The sequence below is a fragment of the Mesoplodon bidens genome (assembly GCF_964165515.1).
Source record: "Mesoplodon bidens genome assembly, chromosome: 9".
Taxonomy (NCBI): domain Eukaryota; kingdom Metazoa; phylum Chordata; class Mammalia; order Artiodactyla; family Ziphiidae; genus Mesoplodon; species Mesoplodon bidens.
In genome coordinates this window covers 106,825,571-106,851,321 of record NC_138166.1, presented here as the reverse complement: position 1 = coordinate 106,851,321, position 25,751 = coordinate 106,825,571, and the positions used below count along the sequence as shown (strand labels likewise).

General features: G+C 47.4%; 2 protein-coding genes across 3 annotated transcripts in view; both read left to right on the top strand.

Annotated features, from left to right (window-relative positions):
* The window catches only part of NCAPG2 (non-SMC condensin II complex subunit G2), a 278,460-nt gene that overhangs the window by 26,585 nt on the left and 226,124 nt on the right, over positions 1 to 25,751 (top strand). The window lies entirely within an intron of this gene.
* The window catches only part of VIPR2 (vasoactive intestinal peptide receptor 2), a 66,493-nt gene that overhangs the window by 26,487 nt on the left and 14,255 nt on the right, over positions 1 to 25,751 (top strand). For both annotated transcript variants that reach the window (XM_081244177.1, XM_081244178.1), the window contains exon 5: positions 15,663 to 15,760. In XM_081244177.1, coding sequence (XP_081100303.1) covers positions 15,663 to 15,760 — 98 coding nt within the window. The remainder of the gene's footprint in view (positions 1 to 15,662; positions 15,761 to 25,751) is intronic.

The following is a 25,751-nucleotide window of genomic DNA, read 5'->3' as shown; positions in this document are numbered from 1 at the left end:
TGCTTTTGGTGAGACACAGAACCTATTCATCTTATCACTGCAGGTTTGTGCTTGTTGACCGATGCCCCCCCATTTGCCCACCCTCATCTCATTTAGTCTGGGTGACACCCCACTTTACAGATGGAGAAGCTGAGGTTTAGAGAAATGATGTGACGTGGCCAAGGGCCCCGCCATTCTGACTAGAGCCAGCCCCTTTGACCCCCTCCTCAGGGACGCTCACGGGCCCCCCCCCCCGCTCTCCCTACACAGGTGGAAGCAGCAGCAATGGGCCTGGGACACACCTGGGCGGGCAGCCAGGCCAGGGCTGTGCTGACCCTTCCCAGCCATTGTCCGCGCCCCCCCCCCCGTGGACTTGTGCCCCTGGGGCATTCTGCACAAACCCCTTTTGTTCTACGGGATCCCACAGAGAAGGCCCAGCCTCTCCCCATAGGCGTGGCCAAGAGGCAGGTCTCGCGTGGCCTCCATGACAGCAGCAAAAATGGTGAAGCCCCCACACACCTGAGCCTCGGGCAGCGTTTAGCCTCCTCCGCCGTCAGCCGTTCCCCCCCTCCCCCCCGCTCCCTGGAGGACGGGCGTAAATGCCACTGCCCACGCGCTTGCCGGTGGCCGGGTGCACAGCCGGGTCAGAGGCCACTCGTGGAATCAGGGTCCGAGCACGTTTTCATTGGACAGTGAGGGGATCTAGGTTCCAGACTCATAGCAAACTGCCGTTCAGCTACTTAAATGTGACCAAACCAGGAAACCATCCTATTGGTGTCTAAGAATAAGACCTTAACTCGTGTAGAATTTAACCCCAGTTTCAGGGCTGTTTCCGTAGAGAAAAGCGTCCCAGGCCCTGTTCTGAAGACCCTGAACTCTGACCAGGGGTGATGACAGCCCCACGGTGGCCGGGACCCTGTCACATCCCACCTGCCTCCCAGGTGGCCCTGCGGGACGGGGGCAGCAGCTGGAGCGTGTCCAGACTTCTGTAGGGGTGGTTGGGGTGGGGCCCCGGCAGCCACCTTCCATCACCCACGTCTCCCTTCTACCTCGGCAGCCAGCCCAGCGTTCGTACCTCCGAGGCCTCAGGACACACGTCAGGGCGAAGAACACAGCGTCCTGAGGCCTCGCCAGCAGCATTCATTCAGAGCCTGTGCTTGTTCCACAAGTAAACATTTCCCAGAACCGCGACGTTCCGACCCTCGGGTTACAGAGAGCCCCGGGTGGTTGTAAAGGACATCGTCGTGGGAACCATGTCAGCTCAGAGCCCATGAGGACAGACCACCTGTGATCTCCTAATGCTTCTCTGTCCGGTGCAAAGAGCTATTTTTGTTCTCAATTAAACATTTCAGAGATTCTGCAGTTATCATGAATGCATATTCCCTGCTAATGGATTAGAAACTCAAAATATTTTAATGTGCAAAGGTGAAGAAAATAACGGCACAAGACCAAAATGAATAATTTTCTTCCTGATTGCAGCTTTCACTGCTCTCACGCTTCGAATTCTCAGTTGTTTAAGGAGTCGCTTGGAAGATGAAAACCGCAGCACGCTGAGCTGCCCAGAGCGAGGCCCGGATGGGTCTTCCCCGGGGGGAGGGAGGGAGCGGCCCCTCGATCCACGGGGACTCCTGCTTCCACGTCACTCTTCATCTCATCAGCCACTCTCTTTCTTCCCAGTTTTATGATTTTAATTGGATTTCCTGTGTTCGTGCAGCCAAACTCTGCCCTGGGTGCCAGGTGTGCAACCTTTGTTGGTTTCAAAATTAATTAATTTCAAGGGAAAAAATTAGCTTCCACAAAAGCCACATACAGTGAGGGAATTGAGGGACAAAGCAGTCGGGAATGGGAGTCCTGTGAAGGACAAAAGAGTTTGAAGACCCCAGAGGACCCCTTGGACAATGTGGGAGCCGTAATTGCGAAGCTGCTCCTCGTTTGGACCAGGGGAGCCCGCAGAGTCATGGGGGGGGGTGGCGGTGGCCCGGGCCTGCGTGTCCTGGTGCAGTGAAACCCTGACGCCAGCCAGGCTCAGCTAGGGGCGCCCCGTCACCACATCCCGCTTTCCATAAAGCAAGGTCTCCCCAGTCTGTGTCGCTCTCCCAGCAAAACCTGCCTCAGGTGTGCGCATCTTCGTCTTAGGCCTTTCTTCTTTCAATCCTTGGATAAAGGGTTTAATCCCATTAAGAGGCTTTCAGGACCCCCCTGCCAACCCCAGACCCACAGGGGCCACACCGGCAGCTCCTCTCCCCCTTTTCCCTTGTCCCAGCCTGCTGAAGCCTGCGGGGGAAGCAGGCCAGCCGGAGACCACGAGCCCCTCTCACTGCCCCCACCTTTATCATGGGAGCCTACAGGTCTCCCGAGCCGAAGAGCCTGTCCTGGCATCAAGGTCTCAGCCTCAAGCGGGCGGTCGTTCCACCTGGTGTTGTCTGCCTGGTCACCTGCCCCCCCCAGGCCCCCTGACCCATCATGCCCCAGACCCGGGGGCTCTCCTGACCCGGTGGCTCCTGCTGCAGCCCGTCGGGTAGACCCTGGTGTTCTGATCTCCATCCTCTACCGACGGCTGTCTGGAGGCTTCTGGTCAGAGCGCTCCCTGGCCAGCCTCCCTGCCTAGTGTCCCACCCGCTGCCCAGTGTTCCCGCCTCTCTGATCTCCCAGGGATGCTGAGAGTTGGCAAAACATGAAAAGTGCTAGAAATGAGCACCCATGACAAGTCTTGTGGGCCCAGGGTGGTCTCCTTTCCCCTGTTATTGGGAGTCTCCCAGATGAATCTAGAAGGACCCCAGGGCTGTCCCCACTCCATGGCCACCACCCGTGACTCAGTCACCACATAGGATTCTGCACCCAGCCTGCTGCCCTGCCGCCCTGCCGAAGGACAGCAGCGTCAGTGACACGCAGGCACCCTGTGCTGTGTGGACACACCAAGCAAAGCAGTCCATACGTCTCCTGCATTATGGATTTGCTACTATAGTTCTTAAATAAAGAGCACTTCCGCTAAATTTAGCCAAGAGAACTGTTTGGCATTTCAACCTTCCCATGCTTCGAGTGAACACATTTCTTCCATGTTATGCCATATTCCTAAAAATATTTTTGCAGTCTCTTCTCAGCTTTCAGACCATTGCAGTAACGCTTTCCCACTGACCGCTAATGTCACCTCCCCAAGGGTCCCCGTCCCTGGCGTGCTCAGTCCTTCCATGTCAGGCGCCCTCGACCTCTCACTCCCAGGCCCTACAGGACCCCTGATGTCCCCATGTCAGAGGACGGTCGGGCAGGGACATGCTGAGCAGCCTGTGGGAGGTGGAGGCCAGGAGTGGACCACGAGTGGAGCACCTGGAGGTGCAGGGGGGCCTCACACTCACTTCCGTCGCAGTGGCCGATGGCGTTCCGCTTCCGAACAAGCACCGAGGGCGGTGGCTTCGCTTCAGTTTGCATCAAAGGGCGGGAAGGAGCTTCGCCGTGGTGTTCAGGGGCCCGTGAGGGCCACACTCCCGCGTGGACCGCTCGTCAAACGATGGCGAAAATCCATTTTCCTCTGACCCGTCTGCACCACAAAGGAGTGCTCCCCACAGGGACTGAAGACAGCGGGGGTTGGGTCAGCGGCAGCAAGGCAGGCAGGGCAGGACCTGGGGGTTCAGGACGGGGGAAGCGGTGCCAGCGGGACCGGGCAGCAGCCGTAACCAGCGCTACACACCACGCCGCCTGCTGACGGTCCAGGCAGAGGTCTGACTGCCGGCGGAAGCGTGATCAGAAGATTCGCGAGACAGACACGATTATTAGCCAGTTTCACCTGAACCTGTAAGCGTGACACTTAACACTTGCCCGATAAAGGAGTGAGTCTTTCCAAGGCCAAAGGAGAAACAGGGTGAGGGAGAGGAGGTTAGCCAGGGAATCTACAGAAGCGGAGTAGGTGCCTGGCTCCGGGAGGTTCTCCTACAAGAAAGGAGATGAGGGCACAGAAATTAGGGTCGAATAATGGAGAAAAAGCTCAGGAGCGCGTAGGAAGCAATACAGGTGTCCAGGGAAATACAGAGAAACAACCCGTCTTCAGGGAAGGAGACGCAGGGTGCCTGCGAGGCAGGCAGCCCCAGCCTTGCAGAGGTGAGGGGCCGAGCCACGAGCCCACCCCACTGCGGACACCAGGCCATTTCTGTAAGACAACCATGGGGACCAGCCGTGTCCACAGGGCTGGGGCATCAGGCAGGACTCGGGGCTGGGCCCCAGCAGAGGGCTGGGAGCACCAGGCCGGTCTCAGCCAGGAACAGGTCTCGGGGTGGGGGGTCCGATCTCCCTGATGACCCCCCTTCATTGGGCTTGTACATGACATCCTTGCCTGGGGGAAACAGACATTTGGGGCCCAGGCGGTTGGCAGTCGGCAAAGCTGGGCACACCGGCCGTCCCAGCCAAGCCCTCGAGGTGGGGATGGGAGGGAAGGCACCGTTTCTGGGGCAGGTTGGGAGCAACCAGGACATTCACTGGACAATCCGGTCAGTTTCTCCATGTGACGTACAAGTTCAGGACTAAAAGTTTGTGGTCCTAAGAGATAATTGAAGAAAATATGGAAATTAGCAATATTTGCTATACTGGGTACTCGCAATCTCTGTTAAAAACCTAGAAAAAAGAAGACAGAGTTTTGGAAAGGTTCACCTACCAATTGTCAGGTTGACACCACCTGTCACATGGGTGTGATTTGGGGAATTTGAGTGGCTGGACATGGCCCTGGAGAGGCCGCAAGCCAGGAAATGTGCTGATGAAGGACAAACAGTGGCCTCGTTACTGCAGGTTCCCTTTAACAGTTTGGCTATATTTTCTACTTTCTCAAAAATCAGCAAATACTTTACTCCTGTGTTCAAATAAAATCAAATTTTAGGTCCCCCCCAAAACACTTAAATTTATGCTGTTTGACAAATCATTTCTCAGTGACATTTGCTTCCCACCAGGGACGCTGACAGGACAGCGAGGAAACTTCCCTCTGTCGTGCGTTTCCTAAAACCTGTTTTGAAGCGATGTAGTAGCCGGGATGGTGCAGGGGAGCCGACTGGCCGGGGCGCCCTGTGGCCTCTGCGATCAGTGCGTGGGTGTGCAGCGGGCGTGAACGCGGACACGGCACCCGAGCTGCACACGTGCACCTCCTCAGCTCGTGGACAGCAAGGCCGGCTTTCCTAAAGGGGGTTGTGCTGTGACGTAGCCTCAGCACTGGTACCAGACCTGGGAGCTTTTGAGTTTTACACAGCTGTCACCTAACCCGCCGTCTCGGTCCCAGGACGGTTCTCAGGGCATGTCTGCCAGCACAGGCAGCACTGGCGCACGTGACCCAGCCTCTTCCCACCCCTCAGGCTTGCTCTGTCTTTCATGTGTCATGTTTGAAGAACATCGACCTCAACCTCACAGACCGCACAGGCTCTCTGAGGGTTTTGTCTGATGTTTCTAGAATCAGATGCAGGTTATCTGCCGAAGTTGAGGACGCTTGGTAGCAAAACAAAGGCTCCCAATCCCTCTGTCGGTTGCCTTTTCTTTATCATAAACTCTGGGCTGTAAATAGGTCTCAGTGGGAGAAACTGCTCCAGAATATCTGTGGATGTTTCTTTGCCTCAGAAACGTCGTATTTGTGTTTTTAAAAGAAAATCCATTTTCCTCTAACACGTTCACACCAACAAAGGACTGCTCCCCGTAGCGACTGAAAACAGGGGCTCTTCGCCAGCTGGTCACGCGGTCCTGGCGACCGTGCGACAGCTCAGACCCGCACCCCCAGCGCCACCTCCTCTGAGATGTCACCGCCGGGCCCACGGCCAGAGCTGCCAGGTGCCCCGCTCCCAGCTACACAGCAATGCAGCTCCCATGGGAAATCAGCGCTGTGGCGAGTGGGCATCAGTCGTGGTGACCATCCGGACACCCCCCTCTCCTGCCCCTCCACGAAGTATCAGACACCTTCCCGACGTCTCCGCTTGCGCTCAGGAGAGAGGTGATCTCGGGGACAAGGAGAGCGATGTCACCTGCGTGTCACCCAGACTGGCTGTGACGGGCGCCTGGTCGGTTCCGCCCAGGGCAGTGCCGTCCAGCGCCCTCTGACCTGAGAGCCCAGCGCCCCCCTGGGGTCGGTCCGCTTCCTCAGACGGCCCTGAGGGCTGCAGCGAGACTGGAGGAGGCCCCAGCGCGAAGCCAGCGTGCTTGCGTCTCCCCTTTGGGTTCCTGCAGTGCCTCTGACCGCCCACAGGCTGAAGGGGGCGCCGCCGTCAGCAGGACCTCTGCCCGTCCGCCTGTCCTTGCGTCTACCCGTCCCCTCACCCTCCGCCGCAGCGCTTGTCAGGGCCGCGCGGGCAGCGGGAACCACGCTGAGCGTAGGGATGGGGGGCTCCAGGTCCGCTGCGAAGCAGACTGTGCACAAAGGAGGCTTGACTCAGGAGGACTCGGGTCGTTGGACTTAATAACTTTGAAGATCTCTTCCGTCATAAAAGTGGTTTTCATTGTAAAATCAAACCCAGTCACGTGAGTCACTTAGGGGCATTTACTAAGAGTGTTTACAAGCTCTTTACATGGATTATCTCATTTAATCCCCCAACAAGCCCATGAGGTAATGCGCTGTTTTTCATCAGCCTTTTATGGTTGAAGGACACTAATCCACAATCTCATCAGTGAAAAGAATTTAAACCACAAGCCCCAGAGTCCCCGCGCTCCCGTCCGCTGTGGATTTTACTCTTGGTTGCGTTAGTCCCGCTTGATGATACCACGGTCTGTGCTTGGGTGTGGAGCATCATTTCATTTGCCTGTTTGCCATCCGGTCTGTTCTGTGGCGAGGTGCCTGTTAAGGTTTTTGGCCCATTTTAAATTGGGTTGTTTGTTTTCTTATTGTTGAGTATTAAGAGTTCTTTGTATGTTTTTGTTTTTTGGGGTTTTTTTGCGGTATGTGAGCCTCTCACTGCTGTGGCCTCTCCCGTTGCGGAGCACAGGCTCCGGACACGCAGGCTCAGCGGCCATGGCTCACAGGCCCAGCCGCTCCGCAGCATGTGGGATCTTCCCGGACCGGGGCACAAACCCGTGTCCCCTGCATCGGCAGGCGGACTCTCAACCACTGCGCCACCAGGGGAACCCTCTTTGTATGTTTTGAATAACAATCCTTATCAGATGTACCTTTTGCAGGTATTTTCTCCCGGTCTGTAGCTTGTCTTCTCATCCTCTGAATTTCTTTCACAAGGCAGAATTTTTTAATTTTATTGAAGTCCACCTTATCAATGATTTCTTTCACGAATAGTGGTGCCTTTGGTGCTGTAAAAAGCATCATCAACTCAAGGTCATCTAGGTTTTCTCCTATGTTATCTTCTAGGAGTTTCATAGTTTTGCACTTTACATTTAGGTCTATGACCCATTCTGAGTTAATTTTTGTAAAAGTGTAAGGTCTGTGTCTAGGTTCATTTTTTGCATGTGGATGTCCAGTTGTTCCAGCAACATGTGTTGAAAAGACTGTCTTTGCCCCATTGTATTACCTTTGCTTCTTTGTCGAAGACCAGTGACTATTTACATGAGTCTGTTTCTTTGCTCTATTCTGTTTGTTGACGTGCTTGTCTGTCCTTTCAGCCACACCAGTGTCTTCATTCCTGCAGCTTAACAGTCAGTCTCGTGACTCTGCTCTGGGAGCACCCAGCTCCTGCTGCCGCCTGTCCCCCCACTGTCCTGGGGCAGCAGTTTGTCCTGTGTCCTCCCTTCTCTCGTGGACCCAAGGAGATGGTTGATGTTCCAGTCCTTTCAGAGTTCTACTCATTGTTAGGATGCAGTGGTGATGTCCACGCTCCTTACATGCAAAACTGACCAATTCCTCTTAAAGGAAGGAAGCTGAAACAGACAAGTAACGTCTCCCAGGGAGGGCGCCCTCTGAGGGAGGGGACACTGGGGTGCGGGTGGACTCTCAGCCCTGCACCTTGGTGGCCTCGTGTTCTTAAACTGACCTGTCACCCCCAGACTCAGGTCCCCCATCTGTATAAGGGGAACGTGGCAAAAATACTCCGTCTGCTGCTTCACAGGCCGTTGGCAGAAGTGAATGAATTAACTTTTGTGTTATATTTTGCAAATTGCAAAGCACCCGGCACTGTTAGGTTATCATTACAGTCTCCTAAGCAGAATAGGTGAGTCTTAAAAGATATTTGCCAACCACTTTCAGGCAGAAAAATTCAACTCATAACATTGTTGCAAGTGTGACAGTGAGCCTCACTCATCCTGAATCTGAGATGGTGCCTGAGTCTGGGGAGTAGCTTTGATGACCTGCGTGCGCTTTGGACCACATTCCCATGAAAACAGGCTGTCATTTCTGATGGTCTCTAAAACATTTGCTTTAAAACAAAGAAGCCTCAGTCTTCCATTTTTAAGGTGAGAACAGGCACCTCCTTGCACCCGAGACAGAGGCTGTCCCTTGGCCCTGGCGAAGGCTGCTGGTCCACGGGCTCCGAGATCCTTCCGCAGCCCTGCTCCAAAGCTGCCACGAGAAAAGGCCCCGGACTGGCCACTCCACTCAGCGCGCTGTGCTGAGTGAAGCAGACGCTGCCCGCTCGGCCCTCTGCCTGCTGCCACACAGGACATGGCGTGTGTGGGCCCCTGCAGCGCCTTCTCCAAGGAGCCCAAAGACCTGGCCGAGGAATCAGAGCTGAGGTGCTGCCCTGGGAAGTCAGGGAGCCGGGGAGAAGCAGAGTGAGCATCATCCATGACTAATGTCTCCATGGGGAGCCCAGACGACCCTGTCGCACCGGCCAGCGATGTCACCCGGGTCCCCAGCACTTGGCACATCTCCTCCGGGCCACCCGCACATCCGTGCTGCCCTTTCCACCACCTGCCCTCTGGCCCTGCTCATGCCTCAACCACTCGCTCTGAGTTCAGAGTAAGAGACACGGGTCAGCATTTTTCGGGGTCTGTGTTGGTCTTATTTACCCAACAAGACCTACATACCCCGGAGACAGGGGCTGTGCCTTCTGTTCAAGGGGGACCCGTCCTTAGACAGATGCCGGGTAGCAATGGTGGTTTCACTTGCATTCCCTCGGCCTTTCATGCAGAGGTTAATCGTTACTAAAAGGTCTGGGAGAAGCCACTGTTTCCCAGACAGTGATGCACGTGGCATCAGCAGGTTCAGAAGAGAACACGTCAGGGTGTTTCACATCAGCCCAAGAGTGAGGCGACGGGCCAGGCAAGGTTCTAATCAGAAAGTTTCCTGAATCAGGGGCCTCTGGTCTAGCCAAGGGGCTTTCAACTTTTCTTAATTGAAATCCACAGTTAGAAATGCATTTCACACTGTGACCCAACACAAACATTTCACAAAGCCACATTTTCTGTGCTACCTTCTTTAAATGTTGGTTGTTACCTAGGAAATTGATTGCATGACCCACTACTGAGTTATAAATAGGGTTATGGTATAAAAGGTCAGCCAAACCTGGCCTCTCAAGAGAAAAAGGGGAGCTATTAATAGTCACTCCGGGACAGCAGACATAAACCAGGCCTGGCCCAGGCAGACGGAGGCTTCAGTCGCCTAGTTATGACTCAGTGTTTGGAAACAATGGCTGGCCCGTGGGTGTTCCTTGAGAAGGGCTCTGCCGTGTAGCTCCAGGGCGATGTATGATTACGGAAAGTTAGAGCTGGAAGAGGACTTGCACGTCACCCGGTCCCACACACTTGCTGGGGACTAGGAAGCCGCCCTGGGTAACAGCCAGTGGGGAAGGGCCGCCATCTCCTCCCAGGCAGGATCCCCAACGGAAGGCTCAGAGTGGCGGGTCCTGTGCTTGCCCACCGCAGGCCCCTCAGAAGCGTTGAGAAAGGGGAGCATTCCTGACCTGTTTTCCTCGCTGCCTGATCATGTGATGATGGCAACACATATTCAACTACTTTTTTACAAGTAAATCCAGTCTCAAACTTGCGGTTGTAACGTGTGACTGGTTGAGAGCATCTTCCCTGGTAAAACCTCGCGGTGACAGGAATCCTGGTACGTGTGCATCCGTAGTTAGTTCTGTTTTGTGAAGTTTGTGGTGCAGATTATGGATGTTACAGGTGATAAAGAAAATAGGTATTTTCTCCCTTAGGGACTTGATAGTAATTTTACCAGGAACTGAAGACGGAAGGCCCTGTTGCAAACCCGTGAACCGCCACTGTCCTCATGTGGTGCGTGCGTAACCAGTTCCCGTTTCTACCCCTCTGATCGTACATGCACTAGTGTGAACAGGAAAGGGGGGACCTTCCAAGAGGAACACATGAGCAGTACACCACCCCCATCTCTTCCCCATTTTTATGTAGTTACTTCAAAATTACCATTGTACTTAATGTACACTCTGCTTGTTTTGTTTTATAAAATATATCATGAACATTTTCTTAAATCAGTCAGTATCCTTCGAAAACAAGATTTTTAAGGGCAGTGTGATATTCTATTTTATGAACATGCTGAATTTACTCAATTGTTCACAAATTAGGTTTTTTCTAATATCTTGTTATTTTAATCAATAAACAAACCTGTGCACAAATCTCAAATTCCTGGTTAAAGGATGTGAAGTAAGACAAGGATATTTTTAATGTTTTTAATTATACTGTCAAACGGCTTTCCAAAAACTGTGCCAATGCATGTTTCCACTAGGAACAGATGTGATGCCCATTTAGCTAATACCTTCACCAGCAGTTTCATATTTTTTCAGTTATCACCAAGTTTATAAAACAAACAAAAATGCTATCTTATTATTTTAGTTGCACCTGGTTCATTGTTAATGGGCTCAGGCTTTTCCTAGGTCGTGGTTAACTTGTTTCCTTTGCCAGCTCCCCTGTTGAGATGTCTTCCTTCCCATCTACCAGGCTTTCCCGAGAATCTGTCGTGACAGGTGTGCCTTCCTCCAAGTTGGGTTTTCTTGTTATGCTGCCCACTATGGAAACTCTGAGCTGAGACATCCAGGTAGAGCATTCCTGAACTGGTAGCACTGGGGAGCCTGGCAGATGCAAACACAGGTTCTTCTGGAAGAAAATCCTTGCCCAGGCCTCCCAAATTCCCATAGATCAACCCCAAAGGTGAGCTCACACCTAAATATACAAACTACACAAAGAACCAGTCAGCAGATGACAAACTGTGAAATTACATCCTCGAAACTGGAGACAATGGATTCATCAGGCAAAGAACACAAATAAGTGCATTTAAAATGTTTTGTTAGGGCTTCCCTGGTGGCACAGTGGTTAAGAATCTGCCTGCCAATGCAGGGGACACAGGTTCAAACCCTGGCCCAGGAAGATCCCACATGCCGTGGAGCAACTAAGCCTGTGTGCCACAACTACTGAGCCTGTGCTCTAGAGCCCATGAGCCATAACTACTGAGCTTGCAAGCCACACCTCCTGAAGCCCACACACCTAGAGCCTGTGCTCCACAACAAAAGAAGCCACTGCAATGAGAAGCCCAGGCACTGCAACAAACAGTAGCCCCCACTCGCCGCAACTAGAGAAAACCTGTGCACAGTGACGAAGACCCAGCACAGCCAAAAATAAAAATAAACCAAATAAATAAATTTATTTTTTTAATGTTTTTTTTTTAAAAAAGAGGAAATTGAAAATAGCCAAAAATGAGATACTCTAAAAAGGACCTGATCTGGGGGGAAAAAATAGACCTTAAAAAAAAAAGAAAATTAAAACATACAGAAATCTGTTGCATTTCTTTACCGTAACAATGAAATATCAGAAAGGGAAAGTAAAAAAAAAAAAAAGATCCCTTTAAAAATTGCATCAAAAAGAAAAAAATACTGAGAAATAAGCCTGACCAAGGAGTTAAAGGACTTAAATGCTGAAAACTATAAAACATTGGTAAAGGAAATTACAGATGATTTTAAAAATGGAAAGCTATCCCATACTCTTGGATTGGAAGAATTATTATTGTTAAAGTGGCATACTACCCAAGCAATCTACAGATTTAATGCCATCCCTATCAAATTACCCATGACATTTTTCACAGAACTAGAACAAGTAACCCTAAAAATTATATGGAAGCATAAAAGACCCAGAATTGCCAAAGCAATCATGAGGAAAAAGAACAAAGGGGAGGCATAACCCTCCCAGACTTCAGATGATACTACAAAGCTACAGTAATCAAAACAGCATTGCATTGGCACAAAAACAGACACATGGATCAATGAAACAGAATAGAGAGCACAAAAATAAACCCACACACCTACGGTCAATTAATCTTCGGTAAAGGAGACAAGAATATACAAAGGAGAAAAGACAGTCTCTTCAGCAAGTAGTGTTGGAAAAGCTGGACAGCTGCATGTAAATCAATGAAGTTAGAACACTCCCTCACACCATACATAAAAATAAACTCAAAATGGCTTAAAGACTTAAATATAAGACAGGACACCATAAACCTCCTAGAAGAGAACATAGGCAAAACATTCTCTCATATAAATCAAAGCAGTGTTTTCTTAGGTCAGTCTCCCAAGGCAATAAAAATAAAAGCAAAAGTAAACAAATGGGACTTAATCAAGCTTATAAACTTTTGCACAGCAAAGGAAACCATAAACAAAATGAAGAGACAACCTACGGAATGGGAGCAAATATTTGCAAACAAAGCGTCCAGCAAAGGCTTACTTTCCAAAGTATACGAACAGCTCATACAACTCAATAACAACAAAAAAACCCCAAACAACCCAATCAAAAAGTGGGCAGGGACTTCCCTGGTGGCACAGTGGTTAAGAATCCACCTGCCAATGCAGGAGAAACGGGTTCGGGTCCTGGTCCGGGAAGATCCCACATGCCACAGAGTAACTAAGCCCATGTGCCACAACTACTGAGCCTATGCTCTAGAGTTCATGAGCCACAACTACTGAGCCCCCATGCCACAACTACTGAAGCCCACGTGCCTAAAGCCCGTGCTCCACAACAAGAGAAGCCACCACAATGAGAAGCCTGTGCATCACAACAAAGAGTAGCCCCTGCTCGCCACAACTAGAGGAAGCCCATGCACAACAATGAAGACCCAATGCAGCCAAAAATTAATTAATTAATTAATTAATTAATTTTTTAAAAAAGGGCAGAAGACCTAAATAGACATTCCTCCAAAGAAGACATACAGATGGCCAATAGGCGTATGAAAATATGCTCAACATTGCTAATTATCAAAGAAATGCAAATCAAAACTACAATGGTCAGAATGGTCATCATTTTTAAAAATCTACAAACAATAAATGCTAGAGAAGGTGTGGAGAAAAGGGAGCCCTCCTACGCTGTTGGTGGGAATGTAAATTGATACAGCCACTATGGAGAACAGTATGGAGGTTCCTTAAAAAACTAAACATAGAATTACCATGCAATCCAGCAATCCCACTCCTGGGCATATATCCAAAGAAAACTATAATTTGAAAAGATACATGCACCCCAATGTTCATAGCAGCACTGTTTACAATAGCCAGGACATGGAAGCAACCTAAATGTCCATCGACAGATGAATGGATCAAGAAGATGTGGTACATATATACAATGAAATACTACTCGGCCATAAAAAAGAATGAAATAATGCCATTTGCAGCAACATGGATGGACCTAGAGATTATCATACTAAATGAAGTAAGTCAGACAGAGAAAGACAAATATCGTATGGTATCACTTATATGTGGAATCTAAAATATGATATAGATGAACTTATTTACAAAACAGAAACAGACTCGCAGACATAGGAAACAAACTTACGGTTACCAAAGGGCAAAGTGGGGGAGGGATAAATTAGGAGTTTGGGGCTAAGATATGCACAGTGCTACATATAAAATAGATAAACAAGGTCCTACTGTGTAGCACAGGGAACTATATTCAGTATCTTATAATAACCTATAATAGAAAAGAACCTGAAAAAGAAAATATATGTGTGTGTGTGTGTATACACACACACACACACACACACACATAACTGAATCACTTTGCTGTACACCTGAAACTAACACAACATTGTAAATCAACTATAATTTTAAAAAATGAAAATCAAGTAGGTGCATCAAACAGCAAATCAGATACAGGTGAAAAGAGAATTCTGGAACAGGGAAGGTAGATCCAAAGAAACTGCCTGGATGCAGCAGAGGGACGGGGGCGGGGGGGAAATAGAGCAGTTTCTGGGCATCAGGTGGAGGCCCAGCATCAATCTGATCACAGTCTCAGCAGGAGAAACGGAGACCCCGACCACCCCAAGCACCGTGAATAAAAGAAATAATCCACAGCCAGGCAACTGTGATGAAACTAGAACATACCAAATTGCGGAGAATCTTAAAGAGAGATTACCCACCCACAGACTGCACAGACGCAGCCGCCTCCCAGGTGGGGGACTTGTTGGTACCCAGAAACCACCCGCTGAGCTGCTGCTCAGAATTGAAAGAGAAACAAAACCCGATGGGTCCACAACCAGCAGACCCCCACTAAACGTGCGTAAGGAGTGTGCTTCAGGGAAAAGAAGAAACCAGAAGGAAGAACCGAGAATCAAGAAAAATGTGAGAAAAAAAGGTAAACATGGGGAAACCCAGCAAAGACAATTTAAAGCAATAATGAAGGGCGGGTAGCTAAAAAACAGGGTGAAACGGCGCAGGACAGCAAGCAGCGCAGCTGATGAGGGTGGAGGTGCGTGTGCAGAAGAAACCACCCAATAACCCCATCGAGACCGCAGCACAGACACACGCGTGAAGGTGTGAAGGCACACGGGGGGGCGGGTCAAGCCTCGGGGTCGGCAGTGGGCCCCCCGTGGTTTTACTCAATTGCCGGTTTGGTTCTGGCGTCTGTCTGCAGGTGCGTGTGTGGTCATCACGTTGTTTTCTGTGCTTTCAGTGGGTTTGAAATATTTCATTTTCCAACTGTTTAACCTGAACTGTTGCCTCAGGTGACGCGGTGGTAGCTGCTCCGAACACGCCAGTCCTGCCTGTAATCCTGCGTCAGGAGGAGAACAGGAGAGGGACAGAACCTAAAATCAGGGTTTCCAAAGACGGTTCAGAAGCCCAGCTCGCCCTCTGCTTTCTCCCCTGTAGGCTGGAAGCCACGAAGCGACAAATCCCACATGCCGACCTGCGAGGCCTCAGACAGGGTCACTCGAGGCAGGATTTGCTGTTTCTTCACACTTAGCTCCACCGTCTTCGCTGACTTAAGACCCAGATCACACCAGGAATTCACTGGGGGAGCAAGAACGCACCCTGCAGGGTGCAGGCGGCAGTCCCTATGTAGGGCGCTGTCTTCCTGGTCCAGACCGGCTTGGTTCTAGCGGGAGCTGGCAGGGTGGCCTCGGGGAAGACCGCAGGGCTGGGCCAGCGCCCACCTCAGCGGGCTGCTCGTTCCTGGAGTTTAAGACGAGCTCAGTGGTTTTCCTCTCTCCTACCCGGAGGGCTGAGCGCATCCAACCTGCAGCTTCGGGGCGGCGCCTCGAGGCCTCCTCTGAATGTGGTCCCCAGGTCCTTGCTTCTTTTGCTTCCCCAGGCGGCTCCCTCCATGCAGGTTTGCTTTATGGAAACCATCCCAGGTTGTTCACAATGAATTATAGGGGGAACAGGTTGGTGTTTAGAGTGCCATTTTTGGCTCAGGATGGAGGTGGAACTTCAAGACAGTGCTGCCTCGTGTGTTCCAGCATCAGCAGCCCATAGCCCGACCTGAAGGGAACGCACGATGCGATCAGGAACCCGGCCCGTTGTCCAGTGCCGGCCACCAGTAGCTTACAGATTCACTTTCCTCTCTTTCAGATCACGTTTTATATTCTGGTGAAGACCATTTACACCCTGGGCTACAGTGTCTCTCTGATTTCCCTTACAACCGGAAGCATACTTCTTTGCCTCTTCAGGTAAGTGGCAGAAATGAGCAACCCTGCCAAAAACGTGAGACAGGAAATCATCCATTTAAGCTGTCTTGGCCCATCAGAGGAGGGCAGAAACCACTACTCCAAGCCCTCCTCTGTGCTGAGCCAACCAAACTCCCTGGGAAAATGCCAACATGAAATATGATGCTAATGTTGACATTTGTATTTAAATACTCTGCATTTCTCATATGAGGAGACAGTACTGACCATGGATAAGAATGCAGTTCAACTGTTATTTACTAAACAGCAATATGCAAATGCTTTGAAAATACAGAGGCACCCTGGCCTTCCCCTCCCACTCAGAAGCACCCACATCTGGGCCTCACAGTGGGTGCTCTGTTAAAGAGACACTGTCATGTGTTCAGGAGCATGAGGACAGGTTCAAATCCTGGGTCAGTCTCTTAGCAGCTGTGTGACCTTGGACAAATTGCTTAACCTCTCTGTGCATCTACATGGAGGCTGATGGAGCCTACATGGCATGTGGGAGGTGCTCTCTGAATGGCACCTGTTTTTCCCCTGCTCCTGGACCCTCCTAGGTCTGTGCTAGGTCTCTGGGAGCTAATGACAGACGTTGTGTGGCTGGTGGTCAGGATTCAAGGGGGGAGGTCGACACTTCTATCTGGGAAAAGGTTCTAGTTTTTAGGATTAAATCTGTGTCTTAAGCATTACTAGCCTTAAGTAAAGTGGGTGATATCCAGCTTATTTTAACAGGGTTTTGATCACCTGTCAAAAATAATCTGTAGGGAAGAGAGAGCATTATTTGGGCGTCTCAGGAAATGCAATTCGAGAAACACAGACTCAGGTAAAACTGAGAGGGTTCCAGGGAAGAGAAGGAGTCGGGGCTTGTAAAGGCAAAAGCCACAGGTTGTTAAAATTGTCTGGCAAGAGTTAGGATTGGCTCTGATGCAAAAGGAAATATTGTCCCTAAGGGACAGGCTGTCACGAGTTGTTCAGGGGGTGGGGTCTGATATGTATCTGAGTTTCTGGAACACTGTGCAGACCTTCTGGATGCCTCGTCAGGACAGTGAGTGGTCAGAGCTCAGATGCGGTCCGGCTGAGACGTGGTGGCCTCACTTCCTCACGGCCTCTGGCTCCATCTGGAGGTTCTCTGGGCAACACCAACTCCACTTTTATTTCCCTCCCACACACCACATATCTTATTTCCCTTTGCTAAGATATAGTTCAAATGTTGGCCAGTCTTCATATAAAATCAGTGATATAACAAATGGAGTGTTTTTAGAACATTAGGAGATCCATACTTGGAAGAAAAATGAGTGAGTGGAGGTGATGGAGCAGGTAGTGGAGATCTCAGCAGACGTTAAGTGGTGCTCCTCTAGTTTCAGGCATCTCGGATGAGTCAGGCAGTTGATAATTCTCAGAAAGAATGAGGCAATGCCTTTAATCCAGAACTGCACTTTGAAAAGTGTGGGGAAGACGTATAATATTTTATATGTTAAAAAAAAAAGTTTCTTAAAAAAACACTGGTATTGGGCTTCCCTGGTGGCGCAAGTGGTTGAGAGTCCGCCTGCCGATGCAGGGGACACGGGTTCGTGCCCCAGTCTGGGAGGATCCCACATGCCGCGGAGCGGCTGCGCCCGTGAGCCATGGCCGCTGAGCCTGCGCGTCCGGAGCCTGTGCGCCGCAACGGGAGAGGCCACAACAGTGAGAAGCCCGCGTACCGCAAAAAAAATAAAAATAAAAAAAAATAATAAAATAAAAAAAAAACACTGGTATTATATTAATATTTGTTCTGCTATCTTCTGTATTTTATTGTACATTTTTAAATCTTGAAATTGTTAAATATAAAAAAGAAAGGAAACATTTAGGGAGGTAAGCCAGCACAGGGTAACTTGAATTAGAAAAATTTCAGTTTGTTTTTAAAGAGCTCCTGTGTTGAGCAATCCATGTTCTTGACATAGCAATTTCCCTCAGGTTTGTACTTCATGACATATTTAACTAGCCAGCAATAGCATTTTGGAATTATTGCAAATATGGTCATGATCCATTAAGAGAATCTCAAATGGTTTTATGCATATCACAGTCTTCTTTACATGGACGTCATTCTTCACCTGCAGGTGACACTTCTTAGTTAGAAAAAAGACGTGTCTGCATTGGCTGTCATTCTGCTGGTTCAGTGTGTAATGATCCCAGGAAAAAGTGCCCAGAGCCCAGGGATGGAGTACAGTCCCAGGCTCTGACTTCAACTCGGGCACCCTTCCCACTTCCGTCTGCTGATGCCACCTCCCTGGAGAGCTGAGAGACTGAGTTAATTCTAAAATCCATGTTATAAAAATAACACGCTCCAGGGAGGAGGGGGAAAAATAACATGCTCCATTGTCATGGTGGTTACACCCAGGAAACAGAATTCTTTGCAGTCATCGAACATTAATTCTCCAAAATATAGCCCTTAAGCTAAGAAAGCATCAAGCAACCATGTTCTTTTTTTTTAACATCTTTATTGGAGTATAATTGCTTTACAATGTTGTGTTAGTTTCTGCTGTATAACAAAGTGAATCAGCTATACGTATACATATATCCCCATATCTCCTCCCTCTTGCATCTCCCTCCCACCCTCCCTATCCCACCCCTGTAGGTGGTCACAAAGCACCGAGCTGATCTCCCTGTGCTATGCGGCTGCTTCCCACTAGCTGTCTGTTTTACATTTGGTAGTGTGTATATGTCCATGCCACTCTCTCTCTTCGTCCCAGCTTACCCTTCCCCCTCCCCGCACCCTCAAGTCCATTCTCTACGTCTGTGTCTTTATTCCTGTCCTGCCCCTAGGTTCATCAGAAGCTTTTTTTTTTTTTTTAGATTCCATATATATGTGTTAGCATACGGTATTTGTTTTTCTCTTTCTGACTTACTTCACTCTGTATGACAGACTCTAGGTCCATCCACCTCACTACAAACAACTCAATTTCGTTTCTTTGTATGGCTGAGTAATACTCCATTGTATATATGTGCCACATCTTTATCCATTCATCTGTCAATGGACACTTAGGTTCTTACTTTACAGTGGAGAAATGGAGCATCTCATTTCTTCATCTCTTTCTTTCCCGAAGGTCATGCAGACTTGGGTATCAAACGCAGGGCCTAGTTCTGTGTGGGAGTCGTGGGTGGTCACTGTTGCCGGCATCCTCGAGTGCGGCCTGTGGCCCAGGCACTGACGAGGCAGCCCCGGTCCTCACAGGCCCAGGAATAGCAGCAGTAATTGCAACACACTGTGCGTGCATTTCACAGGGGCTTGTAATGTGGTCCTTACGACACCTCCACCAGGTAAGAGCTGTCACGTCCCAGCCTGGCCAGTTAGAGAAGGAGGCCTTGGAGGTGCCATGTGTCCCAGGCTGCTGAGCGGATGAGCGCAGGGCCCCGATCCACCACCACCTTCACCCCTTTCACCTTCGGGAGTCCATTCAGGCCACCATCAGGGGGCGGATTCCAGCCTGGCTCGTCTGGAGACACACTTTCAGTTACATCCATCATCCGTTAGATCTGTACCTGGAAGTGAAACTTTAAATGTGTGGTGAAGGCGTTGCTGAGAGACCCGGCAACATGACTCGTTTGGACAGCTTGCTGAGCTGGAGAGGCTGTGCTCACCTGGGGGACAGCAACAAACCCCAGCCCCACTCAGTGGGGGGACAGAGGGAAGAGGAGCAGAGAAAAGAAGAAAAGAAAGAAAAGGGTTTGGAGAGATGAGGGCTCCCAGCACGAGAAGCACACGAAGCCGAGGCAGCGTCGAGCCTGCAGCCGTCGGACCACAGCGCAGGGTCACTGAGCTTCAGAACTGCTCCTGTGTCGTATTTAATGTCGTCATTACTGAGGTCCGGGGCCGTGCTGAATACACAGAAATAGACTTTTCTGAGTGAAGTGTGCGTGCAGGGACGTGGGCAGGGCTCCACGTGCAGCGCGATGCTTGTCCCCAGAGAGCACAGCGCCCAGGTCGCCATCCAGCAGGGTTAGCACCAGGAGCTGATCTCCAGGCCGCTGCGTGTCCGTCAGCACCCACTTCCCAGAAGGTGACCGTTATTCAGAGTTCTGACACCACACGTTGCTTTTGCCTATTTTAGAATCTTACAGAAGGAACGCCCCAGTCTCCCCAGTTCAGCGTTTTGCAGGGAGGTTCATCCGAATTTTTGCATGTGGTTACCCTGTTCTTTTTTATTGCTGTGTGAAGATAACACAACTCATTTATTCATTTGATGTCCACGGAGACGTGGGTGCCTCTCGGTTTGGGACGACCACAAGCAGCGCTGCTGTGAACATTCTTGTGAGTTCTCTCCTGCACGCGTGTACACAGTTCTTCAGATGTGTGTGTGTATGTGTGCACACTTACATTTATATTCACATTTATTTTATGTTTATATGTCTCTCCTGTCATAGGCCATGCACAGGTGTAGTCTCTCTAGGTACTGCACGTGCTCACCTGCCTTGCGGAGATTCCTTCCACTCCACCTCCCACCCCCATTGTCTATAATAATATAGAATTGTGTTTTTAATTTGCATTTCCCTGGTGAATAATCATATGATGTGTTTGGAAACTTTTTTCTGCAGGACCAGTTCAAGTGTTTGCTCATTTTTCTATTCAGCTGTCTCTCTTTTTTTAAGTTAATTTTTAGGAGTCCTGTAAAAGCAGCCTTTCATCAGATACGGGTATCACAGATTTTATCTCTAGCACCGTGGTTCGACTTTACACCCCCCTAATGAGTCTTTTGATCAGCGAAAGTTCTTTTTTTTTTTTTTTTTTGCGGTACGCGGGCCTCTCACTGCTGTGGCCTCTCCCGTTGCGGAGCACAGGCTCCAGACGCGCAGGCTCAGCGGCCATGGCTCATGCACCCAGCCGCTCCGCGGCATGTGGGATCTTCCCGGACCGGGGCACAAACCCGTGTCCCCTGCATCGTCAGGCGGACTCTCAACCACTGCGCCACCAGGGAAGCCCGAAAGTTCTTCATTTTAATGAAGCCTATTGACCATCTGTCTTTATGGTGAGAGCTTCCTGAGCCTGTTTAAAATATCTCTGGCATGTTCTTCTCTGTTATCATCTAGAAATTCTTATTATTTTAACTTCTCATGTATAGGTTTATGATCCACTGGTGATTTATTTTTGTGTATGGTGTGAGGTAGGGGTTAAGGTTCATTTGCTTTCTCTGTATGTGTATTCAGTTTCTCCAGGACCATTACCTGGAAAGCCCACCTGTGCCAGTGCGTTGCAAAGGCATCTTTGTGACTGTGTATCAAGGGACTGGATGCCCTGTTCTGTCCTATTTCCCTCTTTATCTATCACGTGCCATTTTTACATTGCTGTAATTGCTGTACCTTTATAATAAGCCCTGACTTCCAGCAGTGTAAATCTGTGAGCTCTTCTTTCTCACTAGGAAGAGCTTGGTCATTTGCACTTACATGTGAATTATTTTAATCAGCGTGTCAGTAGCCATTAAAAAAACTCTTCTGGGGGCTTCCCTGGTGGCGCAGTGGTTGAGAGTCCGCCTGCCAATGCAGGGGACATGGGTTCGTGCCCCGGTCCGGGAAGATCCCACATGCAGTGGAGCGGCTGGGCCCGTGAGCCATGGCCACTGAGCCTGCGCATCTGGAGCCTGTGCTCCGCAACGGGAGAGGCCACAACAGTGAGAGGCCCGTGTACCTCAAAAAAAAAAAAAAAAAAAAAAAAACTCTTCTGGGATTTCAGTTTGGATTGCATTGAATCTGTAGATCAGCTTGGATAGACTGGACCTCTTTACAGTTTTTAATCATCCAATCAGTGATTATAGCAGACCCTTCCATTGGTTTGGGTTTCCTTAATTTCTTTCAATAATATTCTGCGGTTCTCTGAGTAAACATCGTGGACGTCTTTTGATAGTCATGCTGAGGTATTTGTTTATGCTGTTGTATATATTTGTGTATACATAACGTTTAGAAAAGGAATTGATATTGATATATTGATCTTGCTTCAGCAGACTTGCCAAGTTTATTGATCTTGCTTCAGCAGACTTGCCAAATTTATTTATGAATTTTATAATTATTCTGTAAATTCATCTGGATTCTTCTTATATGCAACTCAAGTTTTTGTGAAGCACAGTATGAATAGAAGTGATGATAGAGGACCACCTTTTCTTATTTTTGAGCTCAGAGTGAAAGTTCTCAATATTTCACTTGTAAGCATGATGTTTGCTGCAGATACTTTGAAGATACTCTTTACCAGATTAAGAGCATTCCTTTCAATTCCCAGTTTTCTGAGTTTTTAATCATGAATGGGTGCTGAATTTATGATATTTTCTGATATTAAATCTACCTTTCATTCCTAAAATTAACCCTAGTTGGTTGTGATGTATTATCCTTTTACTATATAACTGGGTTTAGTTTACGAATGTCTTGTTGAGGATTTTTGTGTCTACATTCATGAACTTGATATAATTTTCCTTTCTCGTAAGATAGGCTTCGATATGACAGCTGTGCTGGTCCATAGGTGAATAAGAAAGTGCCCCCCTTTCCTATTGTGTGGAATAGTGTGGGTTAGATAAGGTGCTGTTTCTTCCGTAGCATTTGTGGAATTCACCAGTGAAGCCATCTGGGCAGAGAGCTGTCATGTGGGAAGGTTTTCTTTTTAGGTTCAAGTTTTTAAAACAGACATATGACAATTCAGATTCTCTGTTCTCCTATGTTAGTTATAAGTTGTATTTTTCAAGGAATCTATTCATTTCATCTACATTTCTATATCTTATTATATTTTTCATGTATGTAAGAGCTATACTTATATCTCCTTTTTCATTCCTGGCATTGGTAATTTTTATTTTCCTTCTTTGTATCTTGATGAATCTTACTGTATAAAGCTTTATCAGTTTTATCAGTGCTTTCCAAGAACCAACTTTTGACTTTAATTTTCTCTCCTGTATGCTTATTTATTAATTTACTGACTTCTGCTCTTATCTTTATTGTTTCCTTCCTTCTGCATTCTCTGGTTTCTATTTGGTATGCTTTTTCTAGCTTCTTAAGTTAGGTGTATGTTCAGCCTTCCTTTGTTTAAAATGCATTTATTTATACCTACACATTTCCCTCTCAGACCTGCTTTAGTTCCATCTTTTACGTTTAAATATGTGTTTTCCATTATCATTGAGTTCTAATTTTTCTAAACTCTTTTTTTATTATTTTTTAACTCATAGGCTATAGAAGACTACAGATTAATTTCTAAGCTGAATAGAAAATTAGTAACAGGTTGGATTGTGGCTTAATTCATGGTAATCTGGCTTAACTCATGGTAATCAGAGAGCATACCACATGAATTAAATCCTCTAAAATTTGTTGAGACTTGATTTATGACTCAGAATGTGGTCTATTTTAGTAAAAGTTTCATTTTCATTTGAAGACAATATAATTTCCACAGTTATTGGTTTGTATGCTACATATGTCATTTACATAATTTTGTCAATCATGTTATTTAAATATTCTAAATTTTACTGTTTCTTTTAACTACTTGTTCTATCAGTTATTGACAGACATGTATTAAAATTTCCAACTATAATTGTGGACTTCTCTATTTCTTCTTTTATTTCTTTCACTGTTTGCCTTATATATTTTAAGGTTATGTTATTAGGGGCATACCCATTTAATGTTTTATTTTCCTATTAAACTGTCCATGTTTAGTAATGTCCCTTGACCTAAAAAAATCTACTTTTATATTAATGTAGTTATATTAGCTTTCTTTTATTTGATACTTGCAAGATATATTTTCTGTGCTTTTACTTTGAACGTCCCTGTTTTATTTTTAATTTGAGTGTTTTTCAAGCTCCATTTATTTTTTTTACAAGCTCCATTTAATTGAGATTTGCTTTTTATTTCCAGTCTGACTGTTTTTATTTTTACATATAGTATTTTATACTCACATTTAGACTAGTTACTGACAACTTGGAGTTTCAGTCCGTCTTCTATCTCTTTGCTTTCAATTGTCTCAGCTGCTTCATTGCTCCTGCACTCCGTGTTTCTTTTTAAATTGTCAAGTATTTTTATTATTCCAATTTTCCCCTTTCAGATTGTTAGTTATAGATTCTATTGTTCTTCTTCTGGTTTTCACCCCATATTAACAACATGCATTATTTTCTCATAGGTGTTAACCTCCAGTTACTATTTTTACTGCTTCCCAGTCAACTCAAGACTTCACAGCATTTTATATGTACCACAAGGCATGATTACTGTTGTTGTTTGGAAGTCAGTGTTTATTTACAGTTGCCTGTCTGTCTGTCCTGGTGCTCTTCATTCCTTCTTAAATGTTTGTGTTTCCATCCAGGATCATTTTCCTCCTGCCTGAAGATCTCCCTTTAGTGTTTCCTTCAGCACAGGCCTCCCGGGAGTGAATTCTCATGATTTTTGATTGCCTGAAATCATCTTAATTTTGCCTTCTTTTTTTTTTTTTTTTTTTTTTGCAGTACACGGGCCTCTCACTGTTGTGGCCTCGCCCATTGCAGAGCACAGGCTCCGGACGCGCAGACTCAGCAGCTATAGCTCACGGGCCTAGCCACTCTGCAGCATTGGGATCTTCCTGGACCGGGGCACGAACCTGCGTCCCCTGCATCGGCAGGCGGACTCTCAACCACTGTGCCACCAGGGAAGCCCTACCTTCATTTTTGAGGATATTTTTGAGAGTATTGAATTCTTTGTTGGCAGTTATTTTCTTTCCTCACATTAAAGATGTACATCATTAGTTCTTTTGAAAAAGTCAGCTGCCAGTCTCACCATTATTCCACTGAAGGATGAGTCTTTTTCTGGGTGCTTTGAAGATTTTTTTCTTTGTCTTTGGTTTTTAGCAGTTATACTATCATGGGCTTTAGTGTCATTTTCTTTGTAATCCTCCTTCTTGGAGTTGGTGGAATTTCTTTAATCTGTTATTGTATTTTATCAATTTCAAAAATCCTTGGCTAGTATCTCTTCAAATATTGCTTCTACCTTATTCTCTCTCCTCTCCTTCTGAAACTCCATTTTCATGTATGTTTAACATTTTCATCATTTCCCATATATTTCCTATTTCTTTATATTTTACATTATTTTGTTTCTCTCTATTTTCATCCAGATGTACTCTACTGACCTATTTTCCAACTTATAATACTCTGATTTACAGTGTCTAATCTAATGTTAGACCCAGCTATTTAATTCTTAATTTCAGCGTTATTTTTTAAGTTTTCAATTTTCCATTTGATTTTTACAATTAATTCCATCCTCTAATAAGGTTCTCCATATCTTTACCAATTTTCTTGGATATATTAATCAAAGTAATTTTACAGTCCATGTCTTAAAATGCCAGCATCTGGATCTCCTTCTATTCTCTGTTTATATTTGTTTTTGTTTTTTCCTTTTTAACTGTATTTGATCACTTGTTACTGTTTATAGCATACTTATTAATTTATTGAAATTACATAGAATTAAATTGTAGAGACTTTAGATGATCTCTTACTACAGAGGGGATTTAATTTTTCTAGCAAGATGGGCAGACCAGCCTGAGCCAGGCAGGGATTGAGTTGACTTGAGACCGTATTTCAGGCTCTGTGAAGGCTGGTTTGTCATTATTCCTACATCATAGCCTTTTAGGGGTTTCAGATGAAGACCTGGGAATCTTTCTACTCATCCAACACATGAACACCTTAGGAAATGGAAAAACGAAAGGAAAACCTCAGTAGATAACTGCCTGCTGAATTTTGGGCTCTCTGTGTTTTCCTTTTCTCCAGAATCATTGCTCCTGGAGTCTGTTAACTTGAAAGACCTTAACTTCCTTTGTTGTCCATTCCGTCCAGTGATGATGTTATAAGCTCTGGGCCCCTGCTTTCTAATTGGCTGCAGTGCCCTGAGACATAGGTTAACCAACAGCCCAGGAGACAAGAGGAGGTGGGTGCCCAAAGAGCCTCAGTGCCTCCCTCCTCACCAGTGCCCTGTCCTTCGAGTCCTAGCTGCTTCCGCTGCTCTCCAAGTAGATAATTTTTTAAATCACATTGACCCC